The sequence below is a fragment of the Fonsecaea monophora genome (assembly GCF_001642475.1).
Source record: "Fonsecaea monophora strain CBS 269.37 chromosome Unknown Scaff9, whole genome shotgun sequence".
Lineage (NCBI taxonomy): Eukaryota > Fungi > Ascomycota > Eurotiomycetes > Chaetothyriales > Herpotrichiellaceae > Fonsecaea > Fonsecaea monophora.
This window is the reverse complement of record NW_019173940.1, coordinates 1-13,679: the sequence shown is the minus strand read 5'-3', so window position 1 is coordinate 13,679 and position 13,679 is coordinate 1. Positions and strand designations below refer to the sequence as shown.

The window sequence follows — 13,679 nt, the reverse complement described above, 5'->3', positions numbered from 1 at the left end:
TGGTGTAGATGCTCCCCCCTCGAAGCGATATAAACAGTCATTGGTCTCATCGGTCTTGAGCCAGCCAAGTGCCTCACATTTGAACGCAAACCTGTCAGGCACAAATGAACATTCAAGGGCAATCTGGAAGTCTGGCAAAACGTCAAAACAGTTCGAGCACTGCCAAAGGCCTCGACTAGATGCAGACTGCATTCTTCTTCTAGCAACTATATCTTCTCTAGCCCACACCATTCCGCGATGAATAGTGCCATTGCAGTGGTCACTCTCTTTACACTCTCGATGCTGACCCATTCATCAAAGCCATGGATATCCCCACTGATGGGGCCATACACTAACGCAGGGATTTTGTCATACAGGCTGTGGACACGCGCGTCAAGGTAGGCGGTAGAGGTCTGTTCTGTCAATTCCTGTCCCGTTGCTTGTTTGTGGGCCTGGCGCAGCACATTCTCTGCCTCGCTCCCTGGCTCAAGGACATATCCTTCCGAGTAGAATCCGTTCCATATCACTTTCGGGGGGTTTTCACTGAGATAGGGATCATTCCGTGAGAACTCTGCCACCTTCTTCTCAATCTCTTCAGCAGCAGACTTGGCTGTGACACCAGGCACGATTGCTATTCGACAATCTATACGGCACCAGGCTGGGACAGAGCTTGCCCAGTCGCCGGCATTCACAATTGCCACGTTCAAGTCTGTTCATTGTTAGCTTCTTCTTCTGGCAATAGTGCGTTTGCCATGCCACGCAACGCTGCATGGGCAACTCACTTAAGGGGTGTTGTTCATTTTCAAAATATCGTGTGCTGACATGGCGGTTGTTCCATTCAGCCTCAAGTTCTCTCAGGGCGCCTACGACTTTCCAACACGCGTCGACAGCGTTGACTCCGGTCCCCATAGCTCTGACATGTACTGGCCTGCCGCGGACTTCGATATGAAACCACAGGACACCCACGTTTGCTCGAACAAGCTGTTCCTGCATTGGCTCGGGGATAAGGACAGCGTCTGCCTTGTAACCCTTCAAGTGTGTCATCAGCGTACCATTGCCAGTTGACTCTTCCTCGACAACAGACTGCAGAATGACCTCTGACGCTGGCTGGAAGCCAATACGCTTCAATGCATCCAGAGCCCACAGATTCGCGGCGTGACCACTCCTCATGTCACCCGACCCTCTGCCGTAGAGCTTATCTCCTTCGATACGGGCACTGTACGGATCGTCTTTCCACATATCAACAGGACCTAGAGGCACGACGTCAATGTGCCCGTTCAAAATGAGACTCTTTCCCTCGGCGTGTTGCTCTTTTGGCTTGTGCGTGCCGACGACCACTGGGGCACGCGAATGCGTCGCACTGAACCTGCCGGCGCCGACATGCTTTGAGAGCGCTTGCTCATCCATGTCAATTTTGACCGGGTCATAGCCCCGATTCGCGAACTGCTCAAAGACAAAGCTCTGGACCTCGGTCTCCTCTCCACGCTGTCCTCCGAAGCGAATCAGTTTCTGCGTGTAAGCTAGTTGTTCATCGAAGCCGTCGGAGACAGACTTCTTGATGGAGGCAACCAGGTCGTCTGAGAGTGCTGGCATGGCTGATGCAGTCGGTCTTGAGTCAATTGGTTTTCCTTGTTTCTTAGGGATAGGAATGCTAATCAGTTTGCACAACAAAAACCAGGAGAAGGTCTGCCCCTCGATACTGATCACAAGAAGATTTGCCCTATGGCTATTCAATCCTTGCCGTGGAGGCGTCTCCGCACGGACATCTCCATTTGCGGCTTTATTGATGATAACAATACAAACCACACCGGCTGTCTTTGCCTTTTTGGTATGTAGCTCGGGCGATATTCTCGGTTGGGGATAGTTTGCGAATCTGGGACGGCGTCCGAGATATACATCGTTTCATTGTTGGTGCATCAGTATTATGGACTTCTTCACCCTCGAGTATCAAATCCATTAGCGGTGGGCCAGCAACCTTTATATTGTCTTCCGGTGATGTCCGGTTATTGAACCATCTGTGGTCAATCCTCCAGCAGTGCAATTCTATTCAAGCTTGCGTCGGCCTCAGGCTACGGGGCGAGGAACACATCGATCTACGGCGACATGATTGGGCGCTAGAAAGAAAATATGAGGAACGACCTCTTCCAGATACCTGCTACTATGGATCATGCCGGTTGCCACATCTCAAAGTTCAGCATACACAATTTCTACTGCATTTGTTTATATCTCCCCTGCACAACACTGTGAAGGCCCATGTCCTTATCACCTGCTGGTATAATCTGGATGTGCTGTACTCTACCAGCCACGATATGAAGTACATCATGCCGCCATTCTCCTTATCTGGACAGGTATAGCGACAGGAGAGATCGATGATCACACCGAGGGCAGCGAGAAATGGCGCGCTCTGCAGGGTACACGTCCAGCGAGTCAGACAACTTCCTCACATATTGCAGAGTGCGGAAGTCTTCCTGTGACCCTCGATACCACCCAAGACGACTCGAATGCACGATCGACCTCGTTTAGAGATCCGGAAATGCTACACACGATGTCTACCGCGAGAGAAGGGTGGTTTCGATCCTTCTTCCCAACCAATGCCACACTCTTTATATCATGGGCTGCCGTCGCACAAGTTGCTAGGTGCTCGGTGGTCCTGATAAACTTTGACAAGATCTCGGTGCAAAGGGGCCTGAAGTTCTTTTCGAGATCGGTGGTAACCTTAATATCTACCAGGGGACTGCGCTCGTCGAAAGTTATGAGAGCATACTGCTCATAGGCCCGTCGGGCTCACTTCCCCGGACCAGAACCGCTGAAATAATGCTACGTTGGCCACCTCTTCAAAGAGCCTGCCCTTGCTGAGACGCCGATCAGAGACATGTTCACGAGCACTATTCCACGGCGACCTCTGAATTTTCACTCTGCTTGTTTTGACCGTGCACGATCCTTGTGACTGTTATCGTCGAACCCATTGGAAAACTAGCCCGGTAACATTCTCCAGATGCAGCCAGTATCGGATCATCCGAGCTACCTCCTCTTCCGGGTTACCATTTTGTCCAAGGTTCGCTGCTGGGTGCCTTTGTCGGGGTCGCTTCGCTTTATGGCTTTCCTTCTCCCACGGCGACGACCATGACTCTCGTCACTGACACCGGCGTCGTCTCTTCCATCAACGTCCTGATGCTCGTCATCCTCCGCACCATCATGACCATCGTCGTCTTCGTCGTCTCTCGCCCGCTTTTCGGCCACTGGGACATCACCGTTCGCCTCCTCCTTTGCCGGAGCCCCTGCGTCGTTGAAATCGAACAACTCTTTCCATTTCCCGCTGATAACCCTCTCATCATCGCCAAACAGTCCTACATCATAAGCCTCCTTCATGCGATCAAGACAGAACCGTCTCCTCTCCTGGAAGTCGAACATCGGCTTGGGATACACCTTGCACTCCCCTCCGTCTTTTGGCGGTTTCCCATCTCCACCGTCACCCTTGATCAGACACCCCCACGCTTTCTGGTCCGCGATCGGCGCCCTGTGCGGCTCGTAGATGTACTTCTTGTCGAAGCGGGCCAGCTCGGGGACGTACCTCCTCACAAAGTGGCCGTCGGGGTCCCACTTCTTGGGAAAACTGACGGGGGAGTAGCAGCGGTAGAACTGGCTGAAGAAGGCCGTGCAGGACAGCCACATCCAGTTGCCGGCGTTGCACGCGACCTCGTGGTCGACGAGCCACTCCTCAAAGACCTCGGCGCCGCGCTCCCACGAGACGTAGCAGCCGCCGCGAGTGAGAAAACAGGCCACGGCGTGGCGGCCGAGGTGGTGGATCCAGCCCTCCTGCTTCAACTGGCGCATCAGGGCGTCGATCCAGGGGAACCCCGTGCGCCCGTCCTTCCACCGCTGGAAGTACTCTTCGGCCTGCACGTCGTCGACCACGTACGTGCCGTCGCTGACCGGCCTACCGTTCCCGTCGGTCGAGTACCTCGACTGCAGGTGCCACGGGATGAACCTCGCGACGGGATTGCCGACCGTCTGGCCAAAGGCGATCCCGACCTGTGCGTGCGCGGCGAAATACATGTCGCGGAAGAGCAGCTGACCTGGGATATTGACGGGCTGGTCGCTGACGCGTTTCTTTTCCTTGCGCCTCTTCTCCAGCACGGCCTGCACGTCCCACCAGAACCGGCGGCAGGAGACTGTCCCGAAATGCATGTGCGGACTCAGCAACGTCGTGGCCGCGGGCTCGAACGCCGTCGGGGCGGTCGCCGGCTTCTCAAACGTCGCGATGTACTCTTCATCTGCGATGTGGCGTTCGAGGAGCGCTAGTCCGGCGGTCTCGCCTCCTTTATGGGGCGTCGTCACTGACGACGGGTCGATTCCCATCTCCTCCAGAGTCGGGACCGAGAAGTCGCGGTCCGGCCCCATGACCCCAGAAGAGTACTGCGTGTCTTTGTCGAGGCCCAGCGTTCTCTGAACGGCGTTGTAGTCCATGCCGTCGACACCAGGCCAGCTGGGTGGTGCTTTTCGGGGTCCTTCTCCGTCACCAGACAATTCCTGTTCGAGATCCGACAGATCCATCTCCTCCTCGTCGAGAGGATCCGGCAAGCTGGTCGGCTTGTCCAACGGCTTCGCGGGCATTCCGTCGCCGATTTTCTCCACGGCCTTGACCAACTGGGCCATACTCATGGTGGGCTTCCCGGCGTTCATCCTGACGACCTCCTCGGAGTCGAACAGCGTGCGCCCACTCGGGCTGACGACCCGCACGCCCATGTCCTCGGCGACCTTGACGACGTCGCGATCTCTGAGGGTGGCGTACGCGTCCGTGTCCTTTTCGAAGACGAGCACGTCGATCTTCCACTTGCGCATGAGCGCGGCCAACGTCCTCGCGGGCCCGGCGGCCGCGCGCACCACGAACAGCCTCTGCCGCGCGTTCAGCGCCGTCAGGCTCTGCGAGAGGTCCCGCATGCTCTCGACAAGGAAGTGCCACCGGTTCGCCGCCCCGCGCTGCCGGTACACGTAGTGCGGGTCCCACGTCCACAGCGGGATCACGGCGGAGGGGTTCAGAGACAAGGCGTGCGTCAGGCCCGGCGAGTCGTGGAGGCGCAGGTCCGTGCGGAACCAGTACAGGACGCGCGGACCTGGGGGGTTGTGTGCGCCGCCTGTCTTTTTGAATCTTGCGGGCATGGTTGCGGAGGTGGCTTGCCCGCGAGATGTACTGAGATAGGCAAGGAGAGAGAGAGAGTGTGTGCGTGTACGTGTTTGTGCGCGTGTTGACTTGACCGTTCCTGGTCTCAGGTCGGGGATGAGGATGATGATGATGATGATCACGATGATGGTTTCAATGACGTAGGTGTCGGCGTGTCCGTAGTTGGCGATGATTGTCAAAGGACCTGCAAAGACGAGACGAGGCCTGACCCCCCCCCCCCCCCCCCCTCGACTGCCCGTCCGTCCTTGACCAATTTGCCCTCACCTCCCAACCCCCCGAGAACCACGCACGTCAATGCCGAACTAAGAACTGTATCGTTATCGTACCGATCTCGAGAAGGGGGTATCCTAGTAACCCCAAATAAGTTAAAACTAATAAATACCTCCAGGGATATATCTCTGGATATACAACCATACCACCATACCAACATACATACATACCTAGCTAGCTAGCTAGCTCGCTAGATACCCAGTGAGCCAGTGTGCCAGTGAGCCAGTTCTTCAATACCTATGTACCTATGTACCTCATAGGTAGGTAGGTAGGTAGGTAGGGAGGGAGGGAGGGAGGTAGGTAGGTGACTTTGACCCGCAAGTAGACGAGCCGGGGGTACACGCGCATTCAATAGCCATGTGCTACCGCACACACACACACACATACGCACATATACACACGCCCACAGTCTAGTTTTCTCTCTCTCTCACGCACGTTCATATTGAAAAGATGGGTCGCCCTACACTCATTCATTCATTCACTGGACGAGGTATAGAAATCCATGACGCCATGACTCGATGCTTGTGGTGCGACCCACAGCCGATCTGTGCATGCCATGCGGCATGGTCCCACCGCGTACGTACATGACACGACACGACTCGACGAGTACATACTGGGTACTGAATACTGAGTACTGAGGACCGAGTGCTGACTACAAGTACAAGTGCGAGGTACGTATCTGGGAAAAGTGACCCCAACAATGCTGAACTAAAGCACTCTCCAAATATGTACGTGTGAGCTACAATCAATTGATATCGGTCGCCCCAAACCAAGTACAGCCGGACCTGACTTCCTCGCTCTATTGTTCGTGAAAATGTTCATCGTGTAATAAATTCGTCTAGGCTTAATAATTGCTTTTATCTTCATCAGTCTGCTCTACTTCCCAGACACGATCGACTGCTCACAGCCCAGACACTCTGCTTCAGGCCCTATCTGTCTGTGGTTGTTGGCGCAAAGCCATAACGTCCAAGAGCCACATCAGTAACCGAACAAAGTCATACCTGGTTATCCATCACATTAACTCGCCATAGATTTCCCTCGTCCAATCATGCCGTCGTCGCTTGAGGTTGGCCATCCCAGATTTGCGTAACTGGAGCTCCCCATTGAGGCTGTCCGTCTGAAATCTGAGACACCGGCGGTCCAGTGGGATGTCCGTACCCTGAACTCCACGAATATGTCGGAGCACCATAGGAAGAAGACGGGGCAACTGGAGGCGAACTGTAGTTTGGTCCACTTGGACCACCAGGTGAAGCACCGCCGGACAGGGTTCCTGATAGTGGGAGATTTCTGCTCGAAGCGCCAACGTAAATGGTTGGATTGCTGACCTCTACCCAGTTCTGAACGGTGGTATCCCAAACCGACACATCTTTCCGAGTGAGGTCAGCGGTAAATGTCGCTGATTGACCAGGTGCTATGGTCAGGCGGTCAAAGCCACGAAGAACCTTCGGCGGCTCTCCCTCCCCAAGTGACACGTACAACTGCACAACTTCATCTCCGGCGACGCTTCCTGTGTTGGTGATAGTTGCCGTCACCGTTGCGACAACTTCGTAGAGAAGAGGGTTGCCCCCGAGACCACCTCCAGCAGGCTGGATGGGCTGCGGTGAGCCGTCCGTGGCACCAGCCGGAACATACTGATCCGTCGGCAGGCCGTAATCAGGATCAGCAGACGCAGCCTCAAGGTCGGTGGTGTTGAGGTATGGGTAGATGAATTCAAAGTAACGATAAGGGATGCTGGCATTGGGGAAGAGGTATAGTGATGGGTCCGTGGACGAGTTACCCAAGACTGGAGCTGGCCCTGTCAATCCGCTGGCGGGGGTATATGGTGCTGGATTTCCTGGAGTAATCACCAGATTGGAATATTCAAAGGTTGTGTAACTGAGGCCGAATCCGAATTCATAGATTGGCTCGATCCCAGCTGCATCGAGATGTCGGTAATCAATGAACACCCCCTCCGAGAAGAGAACTTGAGGAGCATCGAATTGCCCATTATTAGGCTCATATAGAACATCTGTGCCGTAGTCATCCCGGTTGCGGGCAATGGTAAATGGTAGTTTTCCACCGGGGTTGACGAGACCGTAAAGGACATCGACGAGGGCATTGCCGCTCTCTTGACCAGGTAGACCCGCCCATAGGATGGCAGTGACGTTCTCGTTGTCATACCATGCAGAAACATTGACAGCGCCCACGGTGTGCATGACCACAATGGTATTGTTGTTATACTTGGTCACATTGTTGATCAAGCGGTCCGCTCCTTCCCAAAGAGACAGATTATTGCGGTCGCCAGTGTTGCCGTCGATCGTTATGAATCCTTCCCCAGAATCGGCGTTTGCAAAAACAATGGCAACATCAGCTTGGCTGGCAAGACTCTGGATCTGAGAGTCTGCATAGTTGTCGCAAATGGTGAAGACCTCTGAGTCGGTCTGCGTAAGAACATATTGCTGGATCGCTTGTTCTGGTGTCACCAGATATGGAAATTCGCAGGTGCCACTCCCATACGCCATGGCTAGGGTTCCATTGTTGCATTGACGGTTTGGACAGCCATTGGGACCCCACGGGTTGCCACAAGCATCGTAACCAATCACGGCCACTTGTTTTTCCTGACCTGTAAGGGGAAGGCCGCCATTGTTCTTCAGAAGGACATTGGACGCCTGGCCAATCTGTCTGATGATATTGCGATGCTCGTCTTGGACATTCACATGTTCGTTGACGATGATCAGGGGGGAATTGAGATCAGCAGCGGAAGCGTGTCCGTAAGTGTCCTGGCCCCAGGCATAGAAGTTGGCCGGAACTCTGGCAGCATCGCGACCGACGTAGTAGTAGCCTGCCATGATTCTCGTGGCCATATCGTCCAGTCGCCATTCAGGAATAGTACCATTGATCACGGCAATAGTGAGGTTAGTGCCCCAGTAGGTATACCCGGTATTGAATAGTGTGTCACCAGGCATGGTCATATCGAGTCCAGCCAAGGCGGTGCCAACCCCGGAATGTTGAGCCTGCCAATCTGACATGACGAAACCCTGGAATCCGAGTTCACCCTTGAGAAGGTGGTTCATTGTGTAAGAGTTGGCACAGCCGTAGGAGTTGTTCACTTGCTGGTAAGAGCACATGACTTGGACAACGTTAGCCTCCACCCCCTGTTGCGACTCTTCCAATTACCTACCTGACGCTGTACCAGCCCGAACGGCATCAGCAAAAGGCCAGAGGTAAAGCTCATGGATGGTCTTGTCGTCAATATTTGAGCTGAGCGTGGCCGTGATGTTGTAACCGTAGCCGATGGATTCCCCGACCTGGCGGAAGTGTTCTTGTTCATTCCCAATGTAATGCTTCGTGCACGCCATGACGCCTTGGCTTTGGATACCTTGGATGGTAGGACCGATCAAGGCGCCAGTGAGATAAGGATCGGGACTGAATCCTTCCTATTTCTGGTCAACACGCCGAGTACTTCGATTTTCTATGAGGCCTTCTTACCCAGTTTCGACCACCTTCAGGATTGCGGCCGAGGGGTCCACACACGGGACCGAGCTGGACATCAACACCTTTGCCTCTATTCTCAGCTCCCATAGCTTCTCCCCGAGCCCTCGCAAGATCACGGCTCCATGTAGCAGCCACATTCAGACCGGCCGGGAAGGCAGAGACATAATCGGCTGTTTTGTTGTCAATTCTCCTATTCATCGAGGATTGTGGGAAGTTTGAATGCTAACCAAAACGAATACCAAGTGGGCCGTCTTGTAAACAGAGGCCTTCAAAGTCGAGACGAGGGATAGAGCCAGTATTTCCGACACATCGATCAGATTCCCAGCTTCGCCAAAAGTCAGATTTACCAGTGTGTGCAACAATGTTTGATGGTACCTACCCGACACCTGTAGTGAGGTTGACCTTCTCCAATAAAGTCAAGCCACTAACAAAGGCACGGGCTTTCTCGTATGCTGCAGCCCAGTCTCCCGTACCAGCACCCCATGGGGACGGGTACTTCGGGTCCGATGTCCAAATGGGGCCAGTATAGTCGTTATTAAATGGCTGGGCAGCTTGACGCTTGAAGATGGCATCTGCAGCCTCGACAGGCTTTATGACAGCTTGTGAGTAGTCGGACAATTGTACCGAAGCATTAACAAAAAGGAGAGCAGAAAAGAGTTGGAGCATCCTGGCATAATCTTGGGATTCTGGGTTTCTTTTTTTTTGTTTGACAGGCCCTGAGATATCAGGGACCTTTTAAAATCTGACAATATGGGTAGGGGGCATAGAATCCATTCGCTCGCGGATCGCTGGGATTATTGGGGGGCACAAAGGGGCGGAATGGGCCTTGCACTTACGCTGGCCTGGATCTGGGGAAGATAAGGCAATGCTGCCAAAGCCGCCACAACCGCATCCGTGAGCCACATTTTGCAAGGGCGCCGGGGGTTTATTAGGCTGATTCTCGGTACTTGGTGTTGACGTCAACCAGTAGGAATCCCGTAGGTATTATTGTTAGGGCTTAACCCGGGTGGTCGGTACAAAAATAATCGACAGACCTCACGGCTGTAGGTCGATACAGCAGATGGGGGGTTTGGGATGACTCGGGCAGGGAGCCACACCGCAGGAAGGAATACAAGTTGCGGGTGACGGAAAGAAAGAGTGAATAATGAGTGGACAGTCGAAGAAACTCGGGGGTATTTGAACAATTGAGCGCCCGGGCTCTAGATGGTATGGGCCATGTCCGTGTAGATGTCATTGAGAGTCTGATTTTTCCCTTTGTTCCATTCTCTTGCGCAGAAAGGGCACGTCGCTCCGAAGAAGGGGGGGTTGGTGGTGGAGGCACTGGCAAGCAAGATGGGTAAGCTGGGGAGCTGAGGAGACGAGGAGCTGGCGGAGCTGGCGCAGGGAGCTCAATGAATGCGGCAAGAGCAAAGGCATGAACATGGTCTATGCTCCCTGTATGCCAGTCCATGCCATGGCCTTGTCGAGTAGTGGGTGGGGAGAAGGCCTTGTGATGCACTATGCGCACAATAGTGAGCGTCGATCCAGGAAGGCGATCGATAGTGTGACTTTGAGGGCTGCATTGCCGGTGCCTGAAGAGGCATGTGGAAGAAGGCAATGTTGCATTCTCCATGTCACGGTCAGGGCAACGTAACGAAGGCCATGAAGGAGAGTGGTTGAGGTCGCTGGGTCGGTAGGATCACTGCATCTCGACAAGTCATGTCAATGATGCTGTACCCCGCAAATTGTCGGTGGGAGACAGGCTGACAGGGTAGGAAGGGCAGCCGTGGGCAGCCTATACTTCAATGTGGCTAGCTTTGGTTACTCCGCAACCTCGCCGTCGCTTGCTGGGTGCTGGTCAATCTCAACTGAAAATTTCATGGAATCATATGGACATGGCCGGGTTGCAGATCGTCCCCTCTTGAGTTGAGTCTCACCCATTCAGGCTGTTGACTTCAATGGACCTCCCCGCAATTGATGCATCCATAGTCTTCTCGCTGGATCCGCTCAAGGGCCGATGTTTATCCCATTTGTTGCCTTTCTGGGGAAGTGATTCCATCCGGACATACGCATCACATAGTTACTCCTTTCTCCGTGCCTAGTCTGTGCCAATTGTAACCCTATATTCAAGCACATTATATGCTTTTTGTTTGTACCCTGACAACTCAATACTCCTTCGGCCCTAACCTTCCGTCCACTTGCTAGGATTCGCCAACGAGAGCTGCGAAATTTGGCACTCACCGAGACACCCAGAGACCCTTCAATATCCACAGTGATCAGCCACATAGAACAATACCGTTCTTACTGACATTGACATGCACCTTTCTTTGTACCTGGGCATTACTAATGATCACAACACACCGTGCTTCCGTGCGGTTGTCTTTCTTCAAACAGCCCAACTCTCGGTTCAACTAATGTCGTGCACCCCAAGACTCCGGGCTCCCTGGCTCCCATCTGACCCGAGAGGGTTACCAGCATTTGTCGTTCGTAGTCTCCGACAAGAAGCCGCTCCTCTGATAATTGTAACCCAAGCATGTTGCACAAAAAAGGCTCTTCGGTGGTTGATGGATCCCCAAGATGACCGCTAAAACGGCGCCCATGGGGCAAAGAGCAATCAATGCCCAATTCCGGCATTCCGCAGCGATCTTGGCTTTTCTGGAACTTCCTGTAAATGCAAACACTGCAATAACGTTCGCAACAGCGTTCGCACCAGCAGCAGCATCTACTATACTCGGCACAACTTTTAGACACCTCGTGGCCTCGGCAATCGAGAGGACTGGCCGAGGAAAGCAGTGGCGGTGTTCGGAAATCGGTTCAATCATCAAACCCTGCCTACCTCTATTTATCGCCTTTGCTCTAGCCATTATCACTCCTCCTTTTCTGCTTGAGTGCCCTCCATTCCTGCCACCATCTCTTTTCCGAGCAAGTATATCATGTACGCCGGAAAAATCAGCCAGAGTCCGTTGGGGATAACCCATAGGAAGACGAGGTTATACAGAGAATTGTGGCCAATATTGGCAAAATTCGAGAAGTATTCGTTGAGCCCTGTTTCGTCCCGTCGTCAGCATCGGCATCTTCAAGGATCAGGACTTCTCAAAGTACACGGGGTAAGAAAAGAGTTGATAGTTTTGACGTACAGTACAAAATGGTTTTGCTTAGGGTCATCACAGCAGCGGAGAAGAGGACGACGACAGCTGTGGCCACGCCAGGCCCACTGATGAATTTGTCTCGTTCACCCAGGAAGAATCCCTGCGGAGAACGACAGTTCAGGAGACCTCCTGTACCGTTGCTCAATACTGTGCTCAGGTAGTAGATGTACATGACTGTCTCAATGACATTCAGTGAAGCCTGTGCTGCTGTGAAGCCCACATGTCCGTCCCAGGCTGGCCAGCCATACACATAGTCCACCGTACCGTACAGAGCGTACAATGACCAGATGGGGGTGTGGAACTTCCCTCCCGGCATCGAGTGTGGACGAAGTGCGATATAGCCCGTATCCCATACCACGAGGGGAAGGGAAACGAACAGCCAGATCAACAGCAGGGGTGGCGCTCTATGCGAGTAAGCGGGGGTCAGGGACGTTGACGACTTTGCATGAGAGGATCGATTCGATCGGCGCTTTCGAGAAGCAGAAGACGCGACGACTATTGAGTCATCGGAATGTGGAGGCGAGGAAGATTTGGAGGGCGAGTCCGTGGCATTGGAACGGGTTGTCGAGCTGGGAGTTGCTGGCTCGGGGAAGGGTCTCGGATGGTGCCTCGTGGAGACCATGTCGCCTTCAGCTTCTGGCCAGAAAAGGAATCGCTGAAAAGTTCAGAGTAGACCCCGCGCCTTTTCCAACACTCGTTCTTCTTTCTCGACGGATGTTCCTGCTCTTGCGTTTCCTCTCGCTCTGCGTCGTTTCAACCGGAAAATTTGATATACCAGCACGGAAAACTGGCTCTCGATATCTGCTTGCCTCACAGAGAATTTAGCGATGTCGCAAGCGCACTCGTCTTAGAAGCGCTTCGACAACGAATCGATATAGTCTTGAGACGACAAGAGATTGTGTTATCGGTTTGTCTAACAGGGTCGGAACTGAGGGGAAAGTGAGGCAGTGCCGTAAAGCGCGCGATGAAGGATTGGTCGAAGGCTTTGTGAAGAATATGGAAGCTAGCCTCTGAGTTTAGAGGTGGACTGTGGTGCTGAACGAAAATGTCGCAGAAATACAAAGGTAGAGGGTCTCGTGCTGGTGTTGGAGGATTGAAATGGAGGGGGATGATTGTGTGTCGAGGAGGCTGGGCCTACCCCAGACTCCCGAATCGTCTGGGTGTGGCGTAAGTGGGCGTACCGCGGCTCTATCCCCATCCGATCAGTGCACTCTCTCATCGGTGTTCCGCTCACTCAATACGAGCTTATGAGCTTCCTTGACGGCTGATGACAGGTTTCTGAAAGACGCATCACCTCTAGGTGTCCCAAACATCGGGTGTATCCGTCTATGATGCAAACACCTCTATTATATTCGTACCTGCATATTCCACCTCGTGCCTTGCATGCCACCCCCATCTTGGCTTGACCCTATTTCGAGGTAACCGAATTGCGTCTCAGAAGCGGGTAAACCACATATCCATCTGAAGTACTCGGTAATATTTCATTGCTCCCATCCAAAGATTGCCTGACTATTTCCGCCGCAAACACCAAGCCTGTACTCCAATGCCAACTATATTTACCCACTTCCTCACATGTCCCATACACCACCAATCCCACTCCACCCACCCCCACCTGGGACTAACCGGTGGTCCCCGCACAACTAATA

The 13,679-nt window shown here is 53.5% G+C and overlaps 4 protein-coding genes across 4 annotated transcripts; all 4 read right to left on the bottom strand.

The window, feature by feature from the left end:
• Positions 1–206: 206 nt before the first annotated feature.
• On the bottom strand, positions 207–1,572 carry AYO21_02087 (hypothetical protein; the record flags this gene model as incomplete). Its single annotated transcript, XM_022652067.1, has 2 exons — positions 207–688; positions 762–1,572. The coding sequence occupies 2 exons, from the start codon at positions 1,570–1,572 to the stop codon at positions 207–209; spliced, it is 1,293 nt and encodes a 430-aa protein (XP_022515453.1).
• Positions 1,573–3,000: 1,428 nt separating this feature from the next.
• Positions 3,001–5,139, bottom strand: AYO21_02086 (hypothetical protein; the record flags this gene model as incomplete). Its single annotated transcript, XM_022652066.1, has 1 exon — positions 3,001–5,139. The coding sequence occupies one exon, from the start codon at positions 5,137–5,139 to the stop codon at positions 3,001–3,003; it is 2,139 nt and encodes a 712-aa protein (XP_022515452.1).
• A 1,338-nt stretch (positions 5,140–6,477) lies between these two features.
• Positions 6,478–9,571, bottom strand: AYO21_02085 (hypothetical protein; the record flags this gene model as incomplete). The annotated part of the gene is made up of 5 exons (XM_022652065.1): positions 6,478–8,540; positions 8,592–8,847; positions 8,900–9,075; positions 9,133–9,230; positions 9,285–9,571. The coding sequence occupies 5 exons, from the start codon at positions 9,569–9,571 to the stop codon at positions 6,478–6,480; spliced, it is 2,880 nt and encodes a 959-aa protein (XP_022515451.1).
• Positions 9,572–11,750: 2,179 nt separating this feature from the next.
• AYO21_02084 (hypothetical protein) lies at positions 11,751–12,655 on the bottom strand (the record flags this gene model as incomplete). The annotated part of the gene is made up of 2 exons (XM_022652064.1): positions 11,751–11,929; positions 12,022–12,655. 2 exons carry the CDS (start codon positions 12,653–12,655, stop codon positions 11,751–11,753), a joined length of 813 nt encoding a protein of 270 aa, XP_022515450.1.
• Positions 12,656–13,679: the final 1,024 nt, after the last annotated feature.